The following is a 26,129-nucleotide window of genomic DNA, read 5'->3' as shown; positions in this document are numbered from 1 at the left end:
CCTCACTGGTGCCACCATAAAAAAGGGTCCGACAGGAAACCAAACAGGGGTCGACTGGTCCTCCCTGTCACATTTGCCTCTGTCTTGTTACCTTTTGTTTATTGTTATTAAAGTCTCCTGTATATACCTCCATCCCTTACTCCTACACCCCCAGCATTATTACAGTTTTAATTTTGGTGGATCATTTTTATTTGCTTAACATTTCAGTACTCTGGCATGTTTGTTACTTTATACAAAAGGCAATATAAAGCTCATCAGTGCAATTACAAAGGTTATTTTAGACTTGTTTTGAACATTAAAGTCAAGTTTGAATATGAACACTTTCTTCCCAGACGATCTCAGCAACCTGTGCTATTTTTGTGGGATGCAGGAGCAATATGTAAACAATACAAACAATATGTAAACAAAGCTTTATTAATATCTTAATTAAATACTGCAGTCTTTATTTATGCATTTTGTTACTTGAACTTTAAACAGGTATATATCCATCATGGGTTAAATGGGTTTTCAGGTACCACTAGAAATGTGACTGATCAATAGCAATACAGAATATAAGCAGTATTACAGACAGCAATTTTACACAAATTTCTGAAGTTTTAGACCGGGTGAAGTGAAATATAATTACATGGAAACAATCCTGACAAGGAAGACCCACCTTTGTTTCAGATATGCTGTTTTTTGTGAGAGATGGTACCACCATGAATGTGTGCAGAAGCCTTCACTGTGTAGAGACTACATGTGTGCAGCATGCAAATAGGGGTGCTCCTCTTATCTCATGTTTTTTGGTTAAATATACTTGAATCTTTTAAAGTTTATTTGCAAACGTAAGGTATGTATGTATATAGTATTGTGTTCATTTTCAGATAAAAGTACTTTAAGGTAATTCACAAATTGTTTAACTGTTGATAGTTTTAATATTTGTGTTATTTATTAACATGCTTTTGTATATACTGTCATTAAAATAACTGCCATAATAATAAATAATACATTAGTTTGCTACAGGTTTGAACTTGTTTCTAGATTCTAATGTTTATTTCCATGTGCACTTTAAATAATATATGTTCTTTCATAATATATTGTTTTTATGTTATAAAATGTGTGGTTATACTTTTCAAAAAATATCTTATTTTAATCAAACATTTACAACCAACAACAAATAAAGGCAAAGTGTGTGCATTTCCTTAATGCAACATGAAGTGATTATTTCTTTCTACTTTAAAACACACAGCATTTTATATTTTTCATAAAATTTTTCATTTTTTATTATTTGTTTTTTTTCAGATTTTAGCAGTTGTAATGTTGTTTAGGACATTTATAGTATGGTATTGCATAAACATAGCAGTCACACATGCATACAACCAATTGGTCAGCCAAAGACTGAAGTATTTGTGGCAAATACAAAATGACAACTTACTTGAAAAGTACTCTTACATTTATTTCATATACAACCAGTGGTGAATATAAAAACCAAGAAGAATAAACACAACAATTAAATGTGTTCACAGAAATATCTATAACCATACACACAAAGCTAAGGCTCAAAGAATCTCAAGGAAGGTCAGTTTAGGTTTAAACACTCGAGAGAGAAATGGTAGTGTAGTGGTATGGTAGAGCAATCTATATCCCAGAATGTTAATACAGACATATTTAAGAGGGGGGGGGGGGGGGGGCTTTTCAGGCAGGTGGACTGCCTTAAAGAGCATCCCCCTGTAACTCTCTTTCTGTACACACAAATATGGTTTGTTTCTGTCAGTACGTATGTAGGATCAATATAAATGACCTGTATAAGATTCATGGCTAAAATAGTAATGTAGCCAGAACTAAAATTGGGTACATTTCTTTCTAATTCAACTATTAATATTGCAGTTATGTTCACGCAGTGGCAGCATGTGTACATTTTCATGGATATAACATTTTAGCAAATACAATAATGCAATAATGAAGTGGTCATTTTATTTACAATTCACTGCTTTTCTCCTAAATTCCTATTTATTTCCAGGGTTTAATCTAAATATTCTATAATTTCGACAGGTTATGTAGGAGTTTCACTGTGGTCAGAAAATGGACATACACTTTGTTGTAGAATAAGTCAAAGCTGACTTCAGAAAAAGCCGTGGTGCATGTAGATTATATCATTTAATTATTTACAAGCGACCTTTCTTTACATCTCAACATCTAGAGTGTGTCTACTCTGGGAAAAGGCAATTTACTTTTAATTTGATGGAAATGAACATGACATTTTGCCATTTTTGTCATAAAACGCCGATTAACCTCCCTTAGGACTACATATGCGCGCGCTCCCGACAAGGGGATGCCTCTCGCGGAGGGGGTGCTGAATTCGGCACGACACCGGCTCTCAGCGCCCAATGCCAACAGACACCGCTCAGTCTGGAGCTCAGAGCTTCAGAGTAAAAGTCTCTTCCCAGAGTTGCAGTTCACATTGGTGAAGTCAAATTGATACAAGAGAGAGAGAGAGAGAGAGAGAGAGAGACTGGTGTGATAAATACTGTGTGATATGATATAATATGATTATAACATGATTTTTAGCGTGGCCAAAAAAATCATACACTCTAGTAACACTTCCTGTCAATTTGACGTGGTCAGGACCCCAACAGTGCAGGTACAACACCCCAAAACAACGAGTCGGGCTTCATTCAAATTCACACTAGTGTAGTACACTTTTTAGTATGGAAGAATGATGTTTTAGACACAGCTTCTGGAAACTTGATCTGGAAGAAACATGATATTACTTAAAGAAATTGATTTTGCCATATTTGTGATTTATAGCAAAAAGCTTATTGAACATCATCAGCGACCGGTTTTCAAAAGTAAACCTGATGTTTTGGACAAATTTCCCACTTTTTCTATCAAGAATCAGAATGATTTATCATTGTTTTTCCCTCTTCAAATTATGTTCAGACTGGATAAAGTTGATCCAGATATCATAGGATAATTTCCTGAGTTTTGAAAACATTTCTAGATGGCTTCTATTGGACAAATTATATTATATATACACATATATATATATATATATATATTCATGTTATATTTTTTAATTTAGAGTTATATTTTGCTAAACTGTTTTTCTGAAATACTTTTTGAAATACTGCCAACAAATAAAATAATCAAAGTTTTTGTTATATTGTAAAAAAATGCTTTAAATGAGTTTAAATTATTTTTAACACTATATGATAATTATGTTTATGAGTGTTTTAAATTAATTTTACAGGACACAGGTTTATTTCCATTTATATTCTGTAAAAAGTATGTCCACAGCACTATCAATCAAGTTTCAATCCACCTCTCAATGTAGGATCAAACTCATCCTGCTATTCATTCATTGTCTGTAACCACAGTTCAGGTTTAATTTAGCCTGATACCTTTTGAAAAAACAGCCCCTTCTGGTGATTCCATTATTGTAGTCAGGGTCTTTAAGATCTAAATCAATGCCCCAAAATATATGTTAGCACAGTGCATAACAGTAACATTGATACTAGTGATACACTATTAGGTACTCACAGTAGTCTAGTCATATTGGTCAGAAATAACAAATAATGAATGATGAATGAATGATGAATAATGAATGAATAATGAAATAACAAATAATGAATGTTGTTATATATATATATCAATAAATTACAAAAAATAATAATAATAATAATTTATTTCAGTAATTCAATTCAAAAGTGGGGGCGGCACGGTGGCGCAGCAGGTAGTGTCGCAGTCACACAGCTCCAGGGACTTGGTGTGAGTGAATATGCAAGAGTGTGTGTGTTGCCCTGTGAAGGACTGGTGCCCCCTCCAGGGTGTATTCATGCCTTGTGTCCAATGATTCCAGGTAGGCTCTGGACCCTGAACTGGATAAGGGTTACAGATAATGAATGAATGAATTCAAAAGTGAAACTTATATATAGATTAATTACAAACAGAGTGATATATTTCAAGCATTTATTTCTTTTAATATTACTGATTATGGCTTACAGGCAATGAAAACCCAAAAGTCATTATCTCAGAAAATGTAAATATTATATAAGACCAATTTAAAAATATATATATTTTTAAAACAGAAATGTTGGCCTATTGAAAAGTGTGTAGGTCAGACCTTCTTTTGCATGAATTACTCCCATCAATGCAGTGTGGCATGGCAGTGATCAGCCTGTGGCATTGCTGAGGTGTTTTAGAAGCCCAGGTTGTTTTGATAGTGGCCTTCAGCTCATTTACATTATTGGGTCTGGTGTCTCTCATCTTCCTCTTGACAATACCCTATAGATTCTCTATGGGGTTTAGGTTAGGTGAGTTTGCTGGCCAATCAAGCACAGTGATACTGTGGGTATTAAACCAAATATTGGTACAGACCTTATTCTGTTAGGTGCCTGTGTCGCTTTATTGTTATATGTCAGTATCGGGATATTTTTATATATATTTGTCCATTAGTGTCTATTAGTGTTTATTTAAATGTTAAATGTGTATTGCTGCACCATGGGTCTGAGAGTAACACAATTTCAATCCTCTGTATGTCTTGTGCATATTGTAGTATTGATAATGAAGCTGACTTTGATTATTGGTACTTTTGGCGGTGTGGACAGATCCCATGTCCTGCTGGAAAATGAAATCCGCATCTCCATAAAGCTTGTCAGCAGAGGGAAGCATGAAGTGCTCTAAAATTCCCTGGTAGACGGCTGCGCTGACTTTGGACTTGATATAACACATTGGAGCAACACCAGCAGGTGACATGGCTCCCCAAACCATCACTGATTGTGGAAACTTCACACTAGACTCAAGCAGCATGGATTGTGTGCCTCTCCACTCTTCCTCCAGATTCTGGGACCTTGATTTCCAAATGAAATGCAAAATTTACCATATACATTAATATGCTTGGTTACAGCAGGAGGGTTTCAATGACTGGCGTCTGGACATCTATCAAGTCAGCAGTCTTCCATGATTGTGTATCCTACTGAACCAGAATAAGGGGCCATTTTAAAGGCTTAGGAAACCTTTGCAGGTGAGTTGTGTAAATTATTCAAATTTTCTGAGATAATGACTTTTGGGTTTTCATTAGCTATAAGCCATAATCATTAACAATAAAAGAAATAAACACTTGAAATAGATAACTATGTTTGTAATGCACCTATATATGAGTTTCCTTTTTATATTGAATTACTGAAATAAATGAACCTTTTGATGATATACTAATTTATTGAGATGCACCTGTATTATACCTCTGAATATGACCTCGTTTGGTAAAATGTAACGTTTATTTCCCCAGCATTAACAATTTTTATATAACAAACACATAGAGTCCGCGTAATGACAAGGTAGAGAAGAAGAATGCTTAAAGAAACACTAGGCAAGATTTGGTATCTTTTGCTCCTGGGCTCCCCTACATCTGCTCAATGTAATACACACATTTACAGCACTCTCCTGCAATAAATTAGGAGGAGGGAAGGAAGATGTTTCCTACCCTCCTCCAAAAGTTATATAGCGCAGTTTCTGCAGTGCTGAACCCAAAGTAGCAAAGACAGAGGCTTCATTCTCCCTGTTACAGGTCAGTGGAGCAACACAAATTTGAAGCTGCTATTTTAAGGTAAAAATACTGGCTAGTTTTTCTTCAAAACATTCTCTCCCTCAGTTTAAGTGATTCCAGAGTAATGCCTTTTTACAATTCATCCAGCTGAAAACAGTAATTTCAAGGGAATGAATGAGTAAATTGAACTTTAGTTAAATCGAGGAAATGATTTATTCAACAATCCACTACTTTTTCATCTATGAATTCGTTAGTGTTATAAAATCCATGCTTCCACTAATCAATCAATATCGCCATCTGCCGGCGACACATTGCCATCGCAGATTTAAAGTGGAGCCACAGATTGGGGACAAAAAAAAAGTCTAAAAATGGAATAAAACTGAATATATAGACAGCTAACAAACAGCTGTAGTGTAAGGGTCAAACAAGCGTAATAAAAAGAAACGTTTAACGTTAAAGTGAGCAAATAATATTTGGTACGCACAGAGAGTTTAAAGAACTAAAGGTAGGATAAACGACTGAATTTAATCCGACTTCGTTAAATAACGTTAATTTACCAACATTTAAGCAGCCAGCTACCATTTATTTTATATTCCAAAACGACGAAACTCTTGCTTGTTGAAGACAGAGAACTAACTTATCATTATGAGTCCGCTTCTTCCACAGGTTTCATCGATACTGTCTCGATACCGATACCGTTTTTATAAGATGTCCGTTAAGAGTCGTTCATTCAAACAACGCAAACCGGTTAACGGCTCAGAACTCAGAGACAACTAGTGATGGGAATTTCGGCTCTTTTTGGGGAGCCGGCTCTTTTGGCTCGACTCTTCATAAAGAGACGGCTCTTTCGGCTCCTAAATGGCTCTGTTTTGCCACTTATTTCCACTGGTACAGAACAATATTACCTACCTTTTACATGCCTATATGGACAAAATATTATTATTCAATATTAAAAATAATAAATAGTGTTGCATTGGCCAATTGTTTTATGGCTGTCTTGTAATAACTCACTGATTGCACTCACACATTCATTCACTATCTGTAACCCTTATCCAGTTCAGGGTCTCGGTGGGTCCAGAGCCTACCTGGAATCATTGGGCGCAAGGCGGGAATACACCCTGGAGGCCAGTCCTTCACAGGGCAACACACGCACACACACACTTTTTGAGTCGCCAATCCACTTACCAACGTGTGTTATTGGACTGTGGAAGGAAACCGGAGCACCCGGAGGAAACCCACGCGGACACGGGGAGAACACACCGAACCCACAATCAAACCCACAACCTCCAGGAGCTGTGTGACTGCGACACTACCTGCTGCGCCACCGTGCCACCCCACTTACACATTCAGTTGTATAAATAACTGGATTTTTATTTAAACACCTTAATAAAAATCACTTGTAAACTCTGAAGTATCGCCAATGGAACCCAAAAGGTAGGTATTACAAAATAGCTTATTAAATTAAATAATTTTTCAACTATTTTTTTGGAAAACAGATTGGAGGGTTGGAGCTTGCTTGTTGTTCTCTGATTGGTTGAATGACAAGCCTTTGAAAACAATGGCTCGGTCTTAGACGGGAACTGGCTCTCATCGTTCATTTACAAGAGCCGGCTCTTTGAATCGGTTCGTTCGCGACCGACACATCACTAGCAGGTAGGAGGCAGATCATTCTCAGCACTAAAGGGACACTTACATTGTGGTGGCGTGTTAGTGTGTGTTGTGATGGTATGAGTGGATCAGAAACCGTTTTAAACATCGTCCTCTCAAGGGTCATTGAGTTAGACACTTTGTTGGTCCACCTTGTAGATGAAAAATCAGAAACAGCAGCTCCTTTATCTGCAGTGGATTACCTTCTGTAATTAGAACTACAAAGTGCACCTCTATGGTCAGCCAAGGTGATAAAATGGACTATGGGTGTAGAATACTTTTGTGACATTTATTTGCACATGAATGCACATATAGCCATGCTCCTGTCCTATTTTTTCCCCTTTGGTCAAGAAAAACATCAGAAACCCTTTCTTTGCATTTTTATGTGTTAAGAAAATCAACAAATCACAAATTTCCCAAAACTATCTTTAAATGTGTTTGTGCATAATTTATGGTAAAATGCTTAAAAGGAACCTTTTAAACGAACCTGTTCATCATCATAACATAATGCTGTGTTAATTGCAAAGTCCCTGACTCTGAACAAGGTCTGTTTTATCTACACTTTCATGGTGCCATACACTACCTTGAGCTCACGAGAATGAGATGTCTAGTTTACAGAACCACCTGGCTCTCCACACAGCCTGATGACAACAGAGCCTGTAATACAAAGAAGTGTTAACTAATGTAAAATAAAATGATAACAGTGAGATTGTCCAGCTCTCATGAAGCGCATGCAGTACAACTGCAGAAATCATGGATCCACATCCCTCTTTTCAGCTAACCTGACTTCAGCCATGATTACCAGCATCTAAGGCGAGATGTATTTAAATAATTAATCTAAAAAAAAAAAGTGCTGTCTACTGAGCTCTGTAAAACACACACACACACACACACACTTTGAAAAGGAAGGCACATTTTATGGATCAATCATCTATTTTTATTGCATACAGAAAAATAGCTGCATGAGTATAAATGTCTAGATGAAAATAAAATCTGTATATGCAGACGGTATGTAGTTTTTATGTTTACAAAATTGATGAAACATGTAGGTCACCACTTTATTTCCTCAATATGCACCTGGCCACCGACAAGTGCACTTTGCACTTGTTACTTAAATGACAAACCAAACACTTTCATGTCATACAACTTCCATACAGGTAGCAGGGACACTCTTAGATTTGCATGTGAGTGAGGAAATTGATAAAAGAAAAAAAAAAAAAAAGAATAAAAACAAACATTTTGAGTATTTCTTCGAGTTGATCAGGAACTTCATCATAAATCATCACAATAAATATGATGATAAATGGCAAACTAAAAGATTATTCAAAAAGAAAATAATACCTTGTATTTCCTTTAAAAACAGTGACCAAAGAATATATGAGCCTTGTGAGGATAGCCTTGTAGCAGCATGCAGTGATATTTGGACAAAAAAAAAAGAATGAGTTACTGTAAAATAAATATTTTTAATTAAATTATATAAGATGCTTATATGACTAACTCCCACTTTTTTCTTCTCATATTTTTCCACTTTATTTCCAGGTACATGTGATAAAGGCTGATAATTACTAATGGACTTCTGAGTCGTTTATGAAAACTAATGAGGATGAGTAAAATGCAAGCTGCTTTCAATGTAAAGGCACAATAATCGTTTCAGATTTACCAGTATTTATATTATATTCATATGGGTAATGTGCTGTGTAGTAACATTGATTTTATCTCTTTAATAAAATAAAATAAAAATTTAGTAGTAATCCTTATTGTAGTAAATTACAAATAGAGTGGGTCTAAAAACCACAAGGCAATTTATAGTTTAATGTAAGAATCTGAACAAGATGAAAAAGGTCCATTCACTTTAGGTCCACAATTTTTCCTAATAGGAAGTTTTAAGATACATTTACTTATGTACTTCAAGCCATTCCTGATTTAAATGATACACCGCATACTTGTCAAACTCAAGGGATGATTTTTGTAACATATATAAGGTTCTTAACTTAAAACAGAGCAATAAATATACATACATTAATAAACAAAATATTGGAATAATAATGACAAACAATATTATTGGTCCTAAGTCAGAGGAGGTTATAAATGTTATATTCTTACATTATATTTTTGTTTGCTTAAATGGCTTTATCTTCCACAAAATCATATAAGATTTTACATTGCTCCATTATAATTCTGACTGGGACAAAATGTAGGACATACTCTCTAATCTGTCATTAAAATAATAAGGTCAGGAATGTTGAAACTGTTAAATTTCTATTCTCCAAATAAAAAAAGATACATGCTGCTGACGATGAATGATCATATAATACAGAAATGGTTTTAATCACAATTATTATGTCAACAAAGACAACTTTTGATTTAAAAATGTTTCTGGAGACAATAACAATGTAAAACAATAAATTAGAGAGGGTTTACTAAAAGAAAAAAAGTACTAGTACAACAAAGTTTTTTTTAATATATTTACATAAATATTAAACGATAGGGAAACAAGAAAAAAAATTAAAATCAATATGGTACAGAAATGAAAGCCAATCACAGACAGCTCTTCCTTTGATTCAAGTTCACAGCTCATTCCTATGCAGAGGACTCCTTTAAAGATCTAAAAGAGCACTCCCCTACCTAAATAGAGATCAGAATAGTCACTATTCAAAACTAGACAAAAAATATTAAAAACGGTCACAAGAGACACAACCCAAACTGATTAGAATTATTGCAATAAAAGCTCAAATGAGCTATTGCTCTAAATATTACATAGAGCAGGGCCCTTGTAATGTATGCATGTGATTAAATTTATATTTAAAAAAATATGCTGTCAGCTAATGCTCAACTACCCAGTTATTCATAACATAAGACCTTCCAGAACCAAAAAAAAAAAAAAAAGGTTTGGCAGCTTTACAACAAGCCTGGCATTGAAATTGAGAGCATAATTATGCAACTCACTGCACATTCTACTCTTCCATTCATAACAACCTGCGATGTTCAGTCTGTGAAAGGCTCTGTGTATTATATTATTATTATTATTATTATTATTATTATTATTATTAACAAAGCAGCCCTACTTATCATGACCCTTTGAGCCATAAAACTGGCCGAAGTTTTGTAAAAACGTGGTTTTGAATTGATAGCTGAAGCGGAGGCCTTGACTGGTTCTCTACTGAAAGAATCAGGTTTTATTTACAAAGTTGTTATGATAAGGTTAAAGTTATATTAAAAGGCTGTATTCCTTTAGCATGCACCACCAAGGCAAGATAACCTTGTAAGAAATGAACAAGGATTAAGGGCCAGTATACTGTAAAATGTGGGTATTAGGAACTAGAGTCCCCTCTGTTTGAACAGAAGTTAAAACATGCAGTACCAGCGTGCCAGACACTAGTGAACTTTCAAATTAAGCACAGAGAAACCAACCAGTGAGATATGTAAATATTTTTTTGTATTTTCCAAAAAAAAAAAAAAACCAAACAAACAAACAATAAAGGACAATTAATTCTGAAAATGAGAGTTTTGGGCTCTCTCAACATGACATTACATAGACCACATAACCTACAAGGGATTATGACTATGCAAAATTATGGAAATGCTCATTAGCAGAAATCTCCTTCCATTATCTCAGAGATTAGGGACTTTTAGACTGAGGAAGATTGGAGTGCTAAGGACACACAATACTAAACGAATAAAATACTACTGGGACCTAATGTCAAGATATGATACAGGTTTTGTGTGTTTTTTAAACCTTTTGTAATTATCATGAATTATTGTTTGATTACCGTACAGGTTACAATAGAAAAGAAATCATCTGTCACAAGTGCACATAGAAGGGAGTTCAGGTGCTCACTTGCTGATACAACTTCATAAAAAAGCAAAGTGCTATGCACTGAGAACTGACAAAACTTCCAAACCTTCCATCTTTTATAATATGTTTCATTCACAGCTAAAGACAAATACTACAAATACACTGTGCTTATCTTGACAGGCACAGACACAGTGCATTTTAGACATCTTTGTTGACTGTAGAAACTTGACCTCCACAGCTGTATACATCCCGCAGATGCTCTCCATTGCTCTGACATCCAAACCATACATTCAAATATCTCACTTAGCTTACATCACTACAGCTTTACCCACTGAACCCTAACAACATTGGCAATCTTCGTCAAGCCTGTCTGGATGAAAAAATAAAAGTGAGTACAGACTACTGAAAAACTGAAAGTCAAAATGAAGACATGGTTCCATTAGCTATACTTTGAACTGTTTATGTCATTGGTGGCTAGCTTTAATTTAGTTTTAATTAAATTAAAACTTGTATTATGTATATCAAATATTTGTTGTGTTACATGCATGTACCTGTGGGGCCTGTAAGGTCCTAGTAGGAATGAGGGAGATTATTGCCTTGCTCCTGAAGGCTCACAAGTAGGTCATCAATCTTCTCCATGTTCTGGGACGTGGTAAGGACATTTTGTACATTCCGAGTTTCTGAGATGGACTGGCTGAGTAAAGAATGGATCTGTCCATCACTCTCCCTCTGGTTTTGACCAGACTGACTAATGGCAATGATCTGATCTGAGAGTGTGGTTCCTTGGGAGTTCATCAGCTGATCGCACTCTACAACAGAAGATAAATCATAACTTTCAATATCTTAAAAGTCAAATACAAAATTCTAAATTCCACAAAAAAATCGTCTTCTAGCAGAAAAAAATTTGGACCAAAAGTATTTGAACAGTGACGCAATTTTGTGTACACCACCACAACTGGCTTTAAACACAGAAATGAAGAAGTGTAGGTTCTCAGCTTTGATTCTAGGGTTTTAACAAATTACAGGCATGGCCCCTTCATTTTCAGAGGCTCAAAAGTAATTGAACAATTGGCTGACAAGGTGTGGCCTGTTCCCTTTTTATTTAGTAACAAATTAAAGAGATAAAAGTTCTTGAATTTGCATGTCTCTCAATAAACAGTCCAAAAATGTGTCAATGCAGACAAAAAACAATCATTTTAGTTATGGCAGAAACATTAAGACATTCTTAAGCTGATAACCCCTTCACAGTATCTAACCAAGTAAGGAACACCTAAGGATCAAGAGAGAGGGTTTACCTCAAAATGAAAACCACTGGTCACACCCGGAAAGAGAAAACCCTGATTACACTTTGAAAACACATCTAGAAACAGATCTATGCTTTTTACTTGGATGCAGTCAAATGCTGCAGAACTGACAGGACGTTGTTTCACGGTACATATAGGTAATGACACATAACATACTGCGAAAGCCACCCAAAATCTTCTTAATGCAAATAAATGGAATATACTTCAATTGCTAAGTCAGTTACTTGACGTCAACTAAAATGAGCAAGCTTTGAAAAATGAAACTGAAAGCAGAAAACCCACAAAACAGCAACAACCCAAGGTGGCTAAAGTTCTGGCAAAGCATCTCAAGGGATGAGACTTAACATTGGGTGATATGCATGGGTTACAGACTTCAGGCTACAGCTGATTTGCATCACTGACAGCAAAGGATTTGCATGTAATTATTCAAAAACTTTATATTTTTAAGCTTGAAAATTGGTTGTAATTTCTAATTGATTATTGCAATATAACTCTTAAACACATTTTATTTAATTAAAACTGCAAGTCTACACTTCACTCACATTTTGATTTCTTTGTTTCAAAACTATTGTGGTAGTGTATAAAGGCTAAATTATAGAAATGGTGTTGCTGTAAATAAACCTCTGTAAAAAAAGTCTGCATATATTACAACTAATATAAATTTTCCCACAAGACATCTGTAATGTTTATTATCAGATGGTTCTATGTAAGATTTTTGGGATCTGTTGTTTGGTCTTTACTGATGTTATTGGACATTACCACCCCAAAAAGTTTCTACTGGTAACAGTTTCACTGCTCAAAGACGTGTCCCAGCATCATAACATTCAACATTTCCTAAACATCTAATGGGTCATTGCCTTGGCATTAGCCAAGCAATTTATAGTCAACTATCAAATGTTAGAAGCATGATAGGCAAAAGCATATGATATGCATATACATGCTTATTATCTTTACCATTATGTATATCAAATAGGAAGATGTTAGGCTGCTGGTTCTGGTTCGGCTGGTTGAGGCTTCCACTCACTGTTGTTTGAAACAGGGATCCAGGCTGTTGCACTGGAGAGGAGGTGGTGGTCTGAAGTCCTGCCACACCGTTCTGCGGAGCAAAAAGTGCTTCTTGAGTAGTCATGCTTCTTGGCATGTTGGGCTGAGCCATAAAAAGGTTCACAGAAGGCTGAGATCCAGTGCCTGAACTTGATGCAAGTTGCATAGGCTGTTGATCCTGGAACAGAGGTTGTTTACTTGCAGACTGATTTGCTACATCAGTGCTTTGATCCTGGAAGGACATTGGCTCAGAAGGCTCTTGCCTGACCGTGACCATGCCAGTTTGGGAAAAAGGGAGTGATGCGTTCTGCTGCTCTGGGGAAATTAGGCTATTGCTATTCATTGAGGGCATTGGAGGTTGACTACTGAACAAGAGATTAGAGGCCTGTTCTGTTGCCACTGCTGAACTCAGAGAATTAAAGAGCAATCCAGTCTGCTGTTGGTTAGGGGCGAGCTTGTTGTTTGACGACTGGGAGATACTCTGAAACAGAGAGCCTGGCTGGGGTTGAGCGTTCTGTTGTGGTGACTGCTGTTCCATGGGAGTGCTTTGCTGAATTGGACCTAGTTGGGCAGAGGTTTGGAACACAGACTGTGGCTCAATGGTCGATGTCTGCATAGAGCTTAGGAAAGCTAGCTGTTGTGACTGGTTGTTATTTACTGCTAGCTGACCAGGTAAAGCACTCTGTGTGAGGAACATACTTGAGGCAGATGCTTGAGATTCGGCTGACAAGCTGGACCCATCAAGAACATTCAATGTGTTCTGGAATAGGGAAGCTTGGACTTGCTCCTGGGTGGGTGAGGTTTTCTGAGTGTGGAACATTGCATCCTGGGGTGCTTGAGCCTCAGTCAATGATGTGGACGTGTGGAACAAGGGAGGCGAGGAATGAGAGGGAGCCTGCTGAAGATATCCAGTTTGAATAGAGATGAGATCTTTGGTTTGCTGAAATAGAGCAGCCTGTTGCTGCTGCTGTTGTTGCTGTTGTGAGTTTGACTGTTGGAAGAGTGCATTGCTGCTGTCTACCATACCTTGTGAGGAGCCTTGCTGCTCTGGACAGCATTGCATTTGTACCTGGGGATGAAAAAGCTGATGCTGCAGGTTCTCCAGAACTTGTTGCTGTTGCATCTGTTGCTGTTGTTGCTGCTGGATCTGCTGTTGTATTTGTTGCTGCTGCTGAAGTTGGTGCTGCTGCTTCTTCGCCATTGAAGATTCTGACTGAAGATGGATGTTGCAGAATCCCTTTGCTTGCAGCTGCCGCACCGCTTGCTCAAGCTGTGCCACCTCATCTGGTGGCAGGAGAGAGAGCTGATGCTGTGGGCTGTCATCCATTTGGGAGACCCCTACCAACGTACCAGCATTGCTGCCAGACCTATCCTGGGCCAAACTCTCAGCATCCAAGAGAAACTGCTGAGCCCCTTGCTGGAGCAATGGTTTGCAAGGCACATGGAAGGAGCTGTTGGGTGCAATGTCTTGTTTCTGAATAGTGTTTAATGTTTCCTTATTCGAGAAAACAGATGTTTGGGACTGCTCTGGTTCTGCTGGTTGGCAGGCCACAGAGCTTGAGAATGTCTGACCATTGGTAGAGATGTTTTTATTCATTTCTAGGGTCTGTTGGCCTGAGTTCATCAGATCAGATGTCTGCTGAATAAACCAGTGAAGACAGAAACAATAAGTCATAAGGTCTTTTATTACTTATCACCTCAACTATCTTGTACATAGCCTAAACAGAACCAACTGAATTCAGTTCTTACTCAGTTATTTTAATAGAACAAACCTTAAAGGTTGGCGTGTTACTTGAGACCTCCATTGGGGTGACTTCTTCTCTTTTGACAAGAGGCAAGATCGGGACCATCAAACCACTATCCATTACTGTTTTAAAAAGACAGTTACAAAATCAGTGAAAATAAAAAAATGACTTGATTTTGCAACACAATAAACACAATGTAATGAATAAATGATTGTCAGGTGCAGTTTTGTTACCTTTTATCTGTTCAAAAGAACAGGGTTTAGCTGGAGGCAATGTCTCTTTTTTCACAGAGACGTCCATAACTGCAAATATGGATATTTTAAGGTCAGTTTGATTTTTCTGTCAACTTCCTTAGTAATAAATTAAAAGAAGGTTAAAATGGGTTGGATTATTCAAGGATAAAGAGCAGTGAAGTTTACAGACCTGGTTCTGGAGTGTAGGTAAATGGTTGCACATCATGGGAGCGTCCAGCATTAGTCACAACATAGATCCCAACAGACACTGGAGAGCTGATGGACAGATTTTGATATGGAGGAACTTTTACAATAAGATGATTCTAAATGCAAGAAAGACAAAAATACTCAATAAAGACAAGATATAATCAATGGTGTTAGTGATTATGCCACAGAGATGAGACATTAATATTACAGGTATTAAGGTTTAAAGATTTTTTTTGTAACTATGTTTTGTCAATAATAATACTTATGCTGCTCATGGTAATTCATTGAAACACACTGGGCACAATAGGCATAACAGTAGCATTTCCTGAACCAATGGTGGACTTTCTGCATCATCGTAAATTTACAGAGCAAAGTAAAATAGACTTGAACAAAAGTATTGTTGACTGAAAAAGAAAGGTCAAAGGAGAATGGTGAGAAGGGAAAAAAAAAACAGATGGGCCACAATCAGGCTAATCACATTCAAATTGAACACTAAACTTAGCCTCAAACGGCCTACAGCATTTACCAATAATGTCAGAAAAAAAAAAAGAAAAACATGACAACTTTTTTTAAATAGTTTCAGTATGCTGCCTAGCCCTCAGGTCTCAACCCAATCATGGATTTTTGAGATGAGGTGGAAAAGGCCTGTTTACTATGACTCCTTATTTGTATTAACTGTGGATAATGCATAATCACTTCCGAAACACTCCCAAACAACGAGTCCATAATCTGTAGAGAAACAAATATATAATGTTCTGAAGTTATTCAGTTTTGTTAATTTGGTAGATAAAATCAGATAAAATTGCACATAAACAGATATTATTTTGTAGTATTAGCATTATTAAAACAATGGGTTTATTAGTTATATCACGTTTAATTATTAACTTTTTTTTTTTAATAATAAATATTAAATATTATAGGGATGTGTAACCAATGGGACCTGTAGAGTCATGAGCATAATTTATCACTGCTGTTGCTTTCAGTTACTGTAAAAACAGTTATTACTGATTTTAATAACTAGGTTTGTGTGATTTGACAACATTATTGCAATGCCAACAATCTTGACCCATTCAGTATATTTTTATGTTGATGTGTAAAAGAAGCCACCCATGTATCAGACTTAGATATAACCAATCATTATATTAATGCTTGAACAGAGTGAAACAGAGTGAACAAACAAATACTGTTGTAAAATAAAGATATTGTTAGTTTACACACAAAGGTAGTTAAGCACAATGGAGAACCTTTGTGTATTCTGTAACCAAGGGGTCTAGGTTACCCTAACTGAACATCTACTTTTTCTAGTAAGAACAATAATAGTAATCTCTAATTTTAAAGAATATCACCCAATCCCAATAATAAGCATTAATAACAGGTCAAACAATCAATTTCCACTTTTTTTGGATTTTCAAACAGGACTGTGTGACTAATATATTTTACACTATTTTCCCCACTACTTTTGTACTCTGAGGATAGGTAACATACTGAAACATGTCTAGTTCTTTGAATAGACCATGGGGGGCACGGTAGTGCAGCAGGTAGTGTCGCAGTCACACAGCTCCAGGGACCTGGAGGTTGTGGGTTCGATTCCAGTTTCCTCCCACAGTCAACCCACGTTGGTAGGTAGATTGGCGACTAAAAAGTGTCCGTAGGTGTGAGTGTGTGTGTTGCCTTGTGAAGGACTGGCACCCCCTCCAGGGTGTATTCCTGCCTTGTGCCCAGTGGTTCCAGGCAGGCTCCGGACCCACCCCAACCCTGAACTGGATAAGCAGTTACAGACAATGAATGAATAGAGAATACGTGATGAAGGAAACTGACCACAAATTACATTAACTATAATCTTTTTATTCAGTAAAGGGTTAGATTGGGCCTGGTACTAGACCTTGGACAGGGTGGCATCACAGGGCATCACACATTCCATCGCAAATTTACACCTATGGATACTGTTGCATTGTCAGTCAACCTACAAACCAGTGTTCTGGTTTCCTCTCGCAATCCAAGGCACTTGGAAGAAACCCACGAAGACACCACTCCTCGCAGACAGTGACCCAAGGCAGTCACTTTATATTACCTACTGTACACTAAAGTTGGTTTCTGAACTAAGATTCTCCATCAAAAGGAAAATGAAGTCCAGGAACAGGCTTAAGTCCTAGTTCTGTTAACTTTTCAATTATGACAAGCAAAGTTGATAGTACAGTCTATGTTACATATATTTAGATTAATAAATAAGCTCAAGTGATGCTAACACCAGGATGTCAGTCATTATGAAAACAGATACTTTTTTCAACAACCCCTGGTTTCACACTAAGAGAGTTTTCTCAAAGTATTGAGCTCTTTCATCACATTCTATTTGAGTAACTAGGTCAGCAAACAGCATGCCTGGCCAACTTCAGGAATGGAAATTGAAGACAATGATGTCAGCAGAGAGCACAAAGCAGGTCCTCTTTGTGACCTCCAAACACACTGCACCCTCATTTGTACCTGATGGAAAAGCTCCATGTCAATATCACCCTCCGCCCTCCAAGAATTTTCATCTGCAAGACAAAGAAATAAGTCAGATGGAACAGGGCACCCTACAGAGTCCCATGTATAAAAAAAACAGATTTAGATTACCTGGGAAAGGAGATGGAATATCTGGCTTTGTACCTGATACATTTTCTTGAAATATGACTTTGGTTCCCTTAAGAAAGTTTTTTCCGATAATAAACACTTCTTCGCCTCCTTGCACTGAGCAACTGTGTAGACTCTTTTTCAGGATTTCAGGCACTCCTGCAGGCTGGGCTATGGAAAGGGAGCAGAACTATTAGGGCCCTTATGATACACACTGAAAATTACCCAAAGTGGCATAATGAAACACATGGAACCTCAGTTTTAAAATAACACTACACTGTAAGAAACCTTGGTTTAACTGCCAATCTTAACATGGTATGCCTTAGAGAGCAATAGTACTTCTGCTTTGCAGGATTGCTTGTGATTCGCAGCAGTGAAGGTGTTTCAGTTTCCATGGATCCTACCAATTATTTCCATGACAAGGACTTCAACAACCACCTCTGATGTCAGCGGCTAGTGACCTACGTTTGCTTTTATACAGTCCATGTCAATGCTTACATATTAGAACTGATGGAATGACCTACAAAAATGAGTTACAAAATAATGGAAACTTATTAAAAAAAAAAAAAGTTTCATAGAAGAGGGATGTTAGTGAAACACAGAATCAATAGCTTTAGCACATTAGCCTTAAAAATATGAATGACCATTTGCCTTAATGCTAATCCCATTTTTGCATTTTTCAAGGGCACCAGCGGGGTTTGCTAGGAAATCCACTATGATGCTATGAAATTCACTCACTGCATAGTATGGGAGAAGATGGTGCCTGTAGTGTGAGCACAGAACCGTCAGGTCTTGGGATGTTCACTCTGAATACCAGTCTTGCACGTGTGCTTTTCTTCTTGGATCCAGCCACCCCAATACGAGCCTCCACATCAGCATTCCGGAGCTTCAAGATTCCCACACAGTCCACTCTGCAGTGAGGTATTGTTAACATTATTTTTATTGAACTAAATCCTATTGGCAAAAAATATCATATGATGTGTCCTAAATTGTCCAGGATGTTGGCACCCAACCCTGGTCCTGGAGTTCTTCCCTCCTTGCACATTTTTTGGACCTTCAAAACAGAAAGGGTGAATATACAAAAATGTGCAGGGTTGGTTGTACTCCAGGTCCAGATTTAGGAACCTGTAAGTTAGAAAAATTACTTTGGATCAAGGATGAAACTTACTCACAACACAAAGCACTCAGCCTTTTACTTATGACATGGCTGCCTCGTCCTGTGACGTGAACATGAAACGTGAAACGTTTTGTTATGCTCTCTAAGTAATATACATACGCAAGAGTCATGTTATTGCTGGGGTCCAGAGATACTTCGATGACTGTAGTGCCCTCAATGTCCACTTCTCTGCAGGCAGTTGTGTTACGACCTGTCACTCTACAGGCCTGGTAGAATCCATGAGGCTTCACACGGCCGGCATCATTTCCCACAAACACCTGCAGGACCACTGGCTCCTTCACTCCCTCAAGCTGTGAGGATTAGTTGAAAAAACAGCAACTGGTGAATATAAACAAACCAACCAGCAATTGGTGGAACCTAATAATTGCATTTGCCTTTGTTAAATATAGTCATCAATATGCAAGGTAGACCGGAATCCCTGGAAGTAAAGCTAGAGTACAAGCAATGCTGTTAATAGGTCATTAAGAAAAAGACAGACTAAACCAATTCATCACTGCTTAAACAGGTGAGCTATGCTTGGATAATAATGATCAATTAAGAAACAAGACAAGCATTTGACTCACTTTAATGGTAGGAAAGCCTTGCTGTGTGCGGTCCTTCACAGAGCCTCGGCTACCCTCAGTTAAGTAGCGGGCTCTGTGCTGGGTCTCAGGCTGAACCAGAATTTTCAGCTCCTTCCCCTCGCTCTTTTGTGGGTACTGACCAGAAAGTATCCCCCCTTTCTGGCCAGGTGCTTGGTTTCCATCAGAACTAAAAATAAAAAGTTATTTTGTAATAAATATAACCTTCAGGGTAATGGCCAATAACTGATAATAATAATATATTTAGTAATAATAACAATAATAATTGGCGATGATAACAGTGCTGCCTGCTTTTGTCTTGGAAATGTATTTACAGAGCTCAAGCTGCTGGGATCTGTTGTGGAACTGGAAAGTAACCAAGCATTGAAATATGTAATATGGAAATAACTATGGTAAGAGACCGTTTCTTTACCAACAGAAAGAAACCGTCCACGCACAGGACTAGCATTGGGCTTTTAGTAGCAAACAACCGGTCAGAACTTGCAATCTGTTCATATGCTAACACGAGTCATGAGATGTTCACCAACAGACTGTCTGAATAAACTAGAGCTACAACCCTGTGACTCATGTCAGCCCATCACAAAGGGGCTGAATGAGTTTCAGAGTGAATGACCATTGTTTATATTGCAACACCCAGCTCCACCCCAGCTTAGATCCTATCATCCATCCGCAGGGGAAGAAAGCAGAAGTGATTTGGCTATGATTCAAAATCTGTCACTGAAGAATGCTGACAGCTATTTTATAAAACTGTTTACTAATGCAGTACCATATTACACTTTGCCTTCTCAACATTTTACATAAAAAATAATATGAAATCAGTTTTTACAGGACATTTACCGAAGTTCTTCCACAATATGCAAAAATCTAGTGGATAACATACACTATTTTTTTTTTGCCCCTCAGAAACTATGCTTGACTGATTAGAGCCAACACAATCTAAGACTACTGTTTATGTATTCTCTACTACAATTACTCTTTACTTTTATTAGTTACACTTAAATTAAATTAGTTCTTAAATCCTACTGTGTATAGTAATTGTGTTATTTAGATATAAAATACTGTTCATGAGGCCACCTTTCATTTATTTAAAAATTAAATGACCGTTAAGTACAAGCAGTACAAGCTAATTATTTTTAGGGTTTTTATTTTGCAGAGTTAAATAAATAAATAAATAAATAAATAAACAAACCCCCGTTAAAGGGAATTGGAGTTCCCTAACAACCAAACAATCTTCAGTGGTGGAAACCAACCGTAGCGGCACAAAAAATATTCACACCTACTTGCAAAATTTGTGCTGTGCAAGAACCTCGTCAAGTGAACCTGAGCTTAATCAGGACAGTGTGGAACCACAAAAGAGCAGAAGTGCTCACCTTGCTTTGGAACTGGCCTTGTTGTCTTGGCCAAGCTGTGAGAGCACAAAGTGTGGGCCTTTGGCACTGTCTGCATCAAAGATGTCCATGCTGGCTTCTTCAGCAGACACTGGCTTTGACCCAGGCCGTTGACGAGGAGTGCGCTTCCGGGCTTTGCGCGGGACCTCTGTGTTGTCATTGTAGGAGTTTGAGCTCACAAGGCTGAAGTTTGAGACTGAGTTTTCTGGCCAGATGCTGTTGCTCTGCTCTGAATCCAGGGGAAAATCATCCTGACATCCCGACATGCTGCTGTCATCGAAAAGGTCTTCTGGCGGGGGTGAGATGTTCAGAACGGGTCGTTTAGAGGGTGTCATCTGATGGTGATGTTGCTGAGAAGCTGCTCCACCCTTCTCTGCACATGACCTACTGCCACCAGCAGTGCCACTGCTCTTGCCTTCTGCCGTTAGCATCTCCACCTTCCTCCGGCTACTTACTTCTCCTTGAGTGCTGCTGTCCTGCACCAGGCCCCGGTCTGTGGCTGAGGTAGAGGAGTTCACGGTGAAGCTGGAAGAGTTGGGAAAAGCACTGCTGGGACTTCCCATGGTCATACCAGAGGAGACGGAGGAGGCATCTGTAGTGTGTACAATTAGAGAGTAAATAAAGGTTTCTCCACTTACATTGGCTAGCAGTCCCAGCTAAGCAGCGAAATTTGCATACAACTGCTTTTTTGGCTTGGATTTCCAATTATAATTATTGTTTTTTTTTTGTTTGTTTAAGTTTTATGCATCATGGTGTGTGTGTGTGTGTGTGTATATATATGTGTGTATGTGAGTATGTGTATGTGTGTATATGTAAAGTGTGTAGAGGGTGTGTTTTCAAATTTGAAAACACACCCAGTAAAAACACCCAGTAAAGTCTTTAAAGACTTTACTGAATATGTGCAAAAGACAACAACATGCTCCTCAATATAAATTCCTGCAAAGCAATTTTCTCTGGGAGCTAAATAACATTGCATGTTATATACAATATTTGAAATATAGTAAAACAACATTTACTGGCATCAATTCTCAAAAAAAAAAAAAAAAAAAAAAAAAGGAATAAATCTGGCACATGTATAAAAACATGGAGAGGTCATACTGTCTCCACACCTTGTGCCAACAGCTTTCATCATATACTCTTCTCAAGTATGTCTATATACGGCACTGTATAATATATATTAATACCTCTATATTATTATTATTATTATTAATGTAAACTGCAAGCAAGGCTTAGATCAGATCAGAAATATTATGTGTCAAATGATGCATTTCAAATAATAGGTTCTTTTGGCAGATTCAATTTTGTTGGGACTGAGCATAGCCACAGAAACAAAATAAACCAGCTTCTGACCTATGAAGCAGAGAACTGCAGACCATTTTATATGCAGACACTCCCTGCTTCAGAGGGAAATTCCTGGAATAAAAACGAGACAACGAATGAGTAATAAAAGCTGACCATTGAAAATAATTTTCAAAAGAAGAAAGGAATTTTAGAGTTTAATTAGTAAATAAAAATAGAACTCATCAGTAGTGAGCCTTCAATATCCAAAGTGATCCATGTCTCAGGCCTACTTTGGGCCCTATTTGAGGAATGAGGTAAATACAATGTCAAATACTACATTACAAGACATTTTATAAGCATTCCTATAAACAGAGGGTAGACAACAGAATGAGGTTTACAGTGTTATGCTGACAGAGTAAGCAAGAGTGGTAATGGTTCTGCAGCCATGGAAGGAGTGGGAACCATGTAATTAAACATGTACTACAATAGCTAACTTAATATTTTTAAAAGGTCTATTTCTGCCTGAAAATTTCAATGATGGGGGAAATTCCATCAAGACAAGCCCAATGAAAGAAGGGGAGTAAAGATGGAAGTGTGAAAACAAGCCATTTCTATTGTAGAAAAGTGATGTAGGGGATCAACAGACCAAAGCAGTTGGTGTTTTCTTACATACACACATTTCAAAGCAATGCATTGTCCGTAAATGAATTCCAATCTACTCAAACTCAAATCTAACCATATTCTATTCATCCTCCTGTCTGGCTTTACCATTCCAAATGCTCAAATATGTGGGAATAATGCCGTGATGCATCACAAAGTAGGATTATTATACCAATACAGCACTGTAACCTCTACAATTACAGAAAGATTGAAATCACTCTGAAGCTTTTATTTGTTTTTGCTCTTAAACTTGGAACATTTTAGTAAGCACCTGACATTGCCAAAAATGCTTGCTTTGAAATTATTATAACAAAATATTATTTTTCTTGGAGGGTAACGCAAGACCTGTCAGTGCTAAATGATGCAGAATGTTGTTTCAGAACATAGATATACATACAGGCTGTCTGAAACACAACACATCAGCAGCTTACGTGATGCATAAAAAAAACAAATTAGTCAAATAAAAAAAGTAGAGGAAAATCTGAAACTTGTAGAAGTCCCACTTAGTTCACATTATCACTCTGTGGGGAACAGGTACAACATTTATGGGGCTATAGGTCACAACCTGTGGTAGTTCTGAAAATAGACTAAGTAAGAGAAAAAAATGAATATGACCTTTTTAATGATCTCAGCCCTCGCCTCCAGTGATTTTTACATAATGGGACCACAGCGGCTTGACAGAACATGTCTAGTCTAGTTCCATTTTACACTTCCCATGCTCATTGTTTCACATTTTAAAATAAAAATAAAACATTGAAGTTTTTACAGGACATTTTACCAAGTTCATCCTAACACTTTGAACATTTCTTTTAGGAACAATATTAGGTTTGCCTGATTAGAGCAAACAATCTACAATCTTTGAATTCTGTGCTTCAATTTCTCTTTATTTTTAATCAGAGTTCTTAAATTCTGCTGTGTATACTAACATTCAGCAGTTCTGTTTTTTATGCATACAGTACTGTTCAAGAGACCACCATTTTTTATTTAGTAAATAAATGACAAGTACATTTATACAAGTACATTTGTCATGACAATCTGCTTTCATAAGGAAATTGAAGTGTTTAAAAAAAGTTTCAAAAACCAGATTTAAAATAATTATAATAATAATAATAACTAACTTGAAAAAAATAAATATCTTGACCCCTTATACTCTGTTAAAGAAATAACTTGTACTCAGTGGCCATTTTGGGTGGAAATGATATAAAAGAACACAACTTTTGCATGGTATTTCTTTTATACAATACTAAAGAAAATAACAATTTTCATATTAAGAGGAGGAAGAATGCAATAGACAAAAACAACAACAAACAACAACAACACATATGTGGGAAAAATAAACACAAGCTTTAATCCAGCTTTGAAAAATTTGGGGCAGCACAGATATTTGAATATATTTGGTTGCTGCATACTTTGAGCTGAAAGCTGCCTTCTCCTACTGTAATACTGCAATTAGAGAGCTTCCACATCAATGTGATACGTTTTTTAATAAAAAATGCATTAATATTTCTGACCTTTTTGAGGTATTTTTATAATTTTACCATTTTGTAATTAAAGCCTACAGTATTATTGAACTTAGCAATGCATTAACAATGCATTAATCCATTAAGGTATTCCTTCTGTTACAGTAAGCAGGCGTGTTCATTGAAAGAAAACTGTCTGAAAACAATTAACTTACATTTTCCTCTTATATGAGTTTTACTGAACAAATGAATGAATATATTCCGTAGGTTTGTCCTGTAGCTACAAGGCTAATATAATTCTTTGTAAAATAAAAATATGCAAAAATGAAAGCAATTTAAATCCTGTTAAAAATTTATTTTGGTAAATTGTCAAAATCAGCTTCTAAGGAGGAATTACTATATAGTGGTACTTTAGAGTTCATGGACCGTTTAGGATTGCCTATATTTCTGTATAAATATGACCTAAAAATCATCAGATTTTCACCCAAGTCCTAAAATAAGACAAAGAAAAGCCACTTAAACAAAGAAGGCAAAAAATATTTTACTTATTCAGGAAATTGTTCTATATTGCATGCTCAGTATTGCATATCTGAGAGTGGTGAAAGTATGTGAGCCGCTAGGATTAGCTGTTCATTTGAAACTGAAATTGGTGTTTTCAGTAAATGGGATAACAATCAGGTGCAAGTGGGTTCCTTGTTGTGTATAAAGTAGAGGGTTCTATCAAAGCCTGATCTTAACCAAAAAAAATGTTAGGAAGTGGATTATGGCACAAAAATATTTTTAAGGACCTCAAAGACGAGTCTGGAAAAGATTACAAAGTGTTCATGCCAGGGTTGCAAGGAGAAAGCCACAGCACTCCAAAGAGATTGCTTGTCTGTAGCTTGCTAAAGATCACATGAACAAGCCAAAAGGCAGCTGAAAAAATGTTTTGTGGACAGATGAGGCCAAAACTGAATATTGCGGTTTTAATCAGAAATATTATGTACGATGAAAGTAAACAAGGCATTTACATATTAGAACCTTATCCAATCTGTGAAACCTGGTGATGGTAGTAATATGATTTGGGCCTGTTTTACTGCATCTGGGCCAGGAAAAGAAAACCCACAAAAATCCATGAGTTGCAGCAGTTCTGAACAGAGGAATGGGCTAAAAAGCTGGCATGCAAGTTTAGTCAACAGTTACTTAGCTGCAGTTATTGCTGCAGTGGTCAAGCCAGAAACTAAAAGCTAAAGTTCACATATTTATGTCACTCACAGATACATAATACTGGATCATTTACCTCAGTAATTTAAATGACCAGGTTTTAATCATTTTAATAATTATTTTTCATAATTAAGTTCTCTTTATCCACTTTTATGACTTGTCTTTTGGGGTCATATTTATGTATAAATACAATTCTAAAGAGTTCACAAACTTAAACCACCGCATGCTACATCAATGTTAAAAGGTAATTAACTTAGTATTTTTATTCT

At 36.8% G+C, this 26,129-nt stretch overlaps 1 protein-coding gene across 4 annotated transcripts in view; it reads right to left on the bottom strand.

The window, feature by feature from the left end:
- Window positions 1-8,674: 8,674 nt before the first annotated feature.
- Window positions 8,675-26,129, bottom strand: part of nfat5b (nuclear factor of activated T cells 5b) — a 42,985-nt gene continuing 25,530 nt past the window's right edge. Inside the window, exons 3-15 of one of the 4 annotated variants that reach the window (XM_066647120.1) lie at window positions 22,607-22,835; window positions 21,239-21,848; window positions 19,851-20,037; window positions 19,387-19,577; window positions 18,849-19,021; window positions 18,114-18,281; window positions 17,982-18,034; window positions 15,484-15,616; window positions 15,294-15,362; window positions 15,088-15,182; window positions 13,226-14,954; window positions 11,519-11,776; window positions 8,675-11,337 (exon numbers count right to left, since the gene is read on the bottom strand). In XM_066647120.1, coding sequence (XP_066503217.1) covers window positions 11,538-11,776; window positions 13,226-14,954; window positions 15,088-15,182; window positions 15,294-15,362; window positions 15,484-15,616; window positions 17,982-18,034; window positions 18,114-18,281; window positions 18,849-19,021; window positions 19,387-19,577; window positions 19,851-20,037; window positions 21,239-21,825 — 3,624 coding nt within the window. In that variant the 5' untranslated portion in view covers window positions 21,826-21,848; window positions 22,607-22,835 and the 3' untranslated portion in view covers window positions 8,675-11,337; window positions 11,519-11,537. The remainder of the gene's footprint in view (window positions 11,338-11,518; window positions 11,777-13,225; window positions 14,955-15,087; window positions 15,183-15,293; window positions 15,363-15,483; window positions 15,617-17,981; window positions 18,035-18,113; window positions 18,282-18,848; window positions 19,022-19,386; window positions 19,578-19,850; window positions 20,038-21,238; window positions 21,849-22,606; window positions 22,836-26,129) is intronic. The other 3 variants (XM_066647117.1, XM_066647118.1, XM_066647119.1) reach the window with 3 other exon arrangements.

This window comes from Hoplias malabaricus, chromosome 16 (genome assembly GCF_029633855.1).
Source record: "Hoplias malabaricus isolate fHopMal1 chromosome 16, fHopMal1.hap1, whole genome shotgun sequence".
Classification (NCBI taxonomy): Eukaryota; Metazoa; Chordata; class Actinopteri; order Characiformes; family Erythrinidae; genus Hoplias; species Hoplias malabaricus.
The sequence above is the reverse complement of the archived record's forward strand: the minus strand, read 5'-3'. Positions and strand labels throughout refer to the sequence as shown.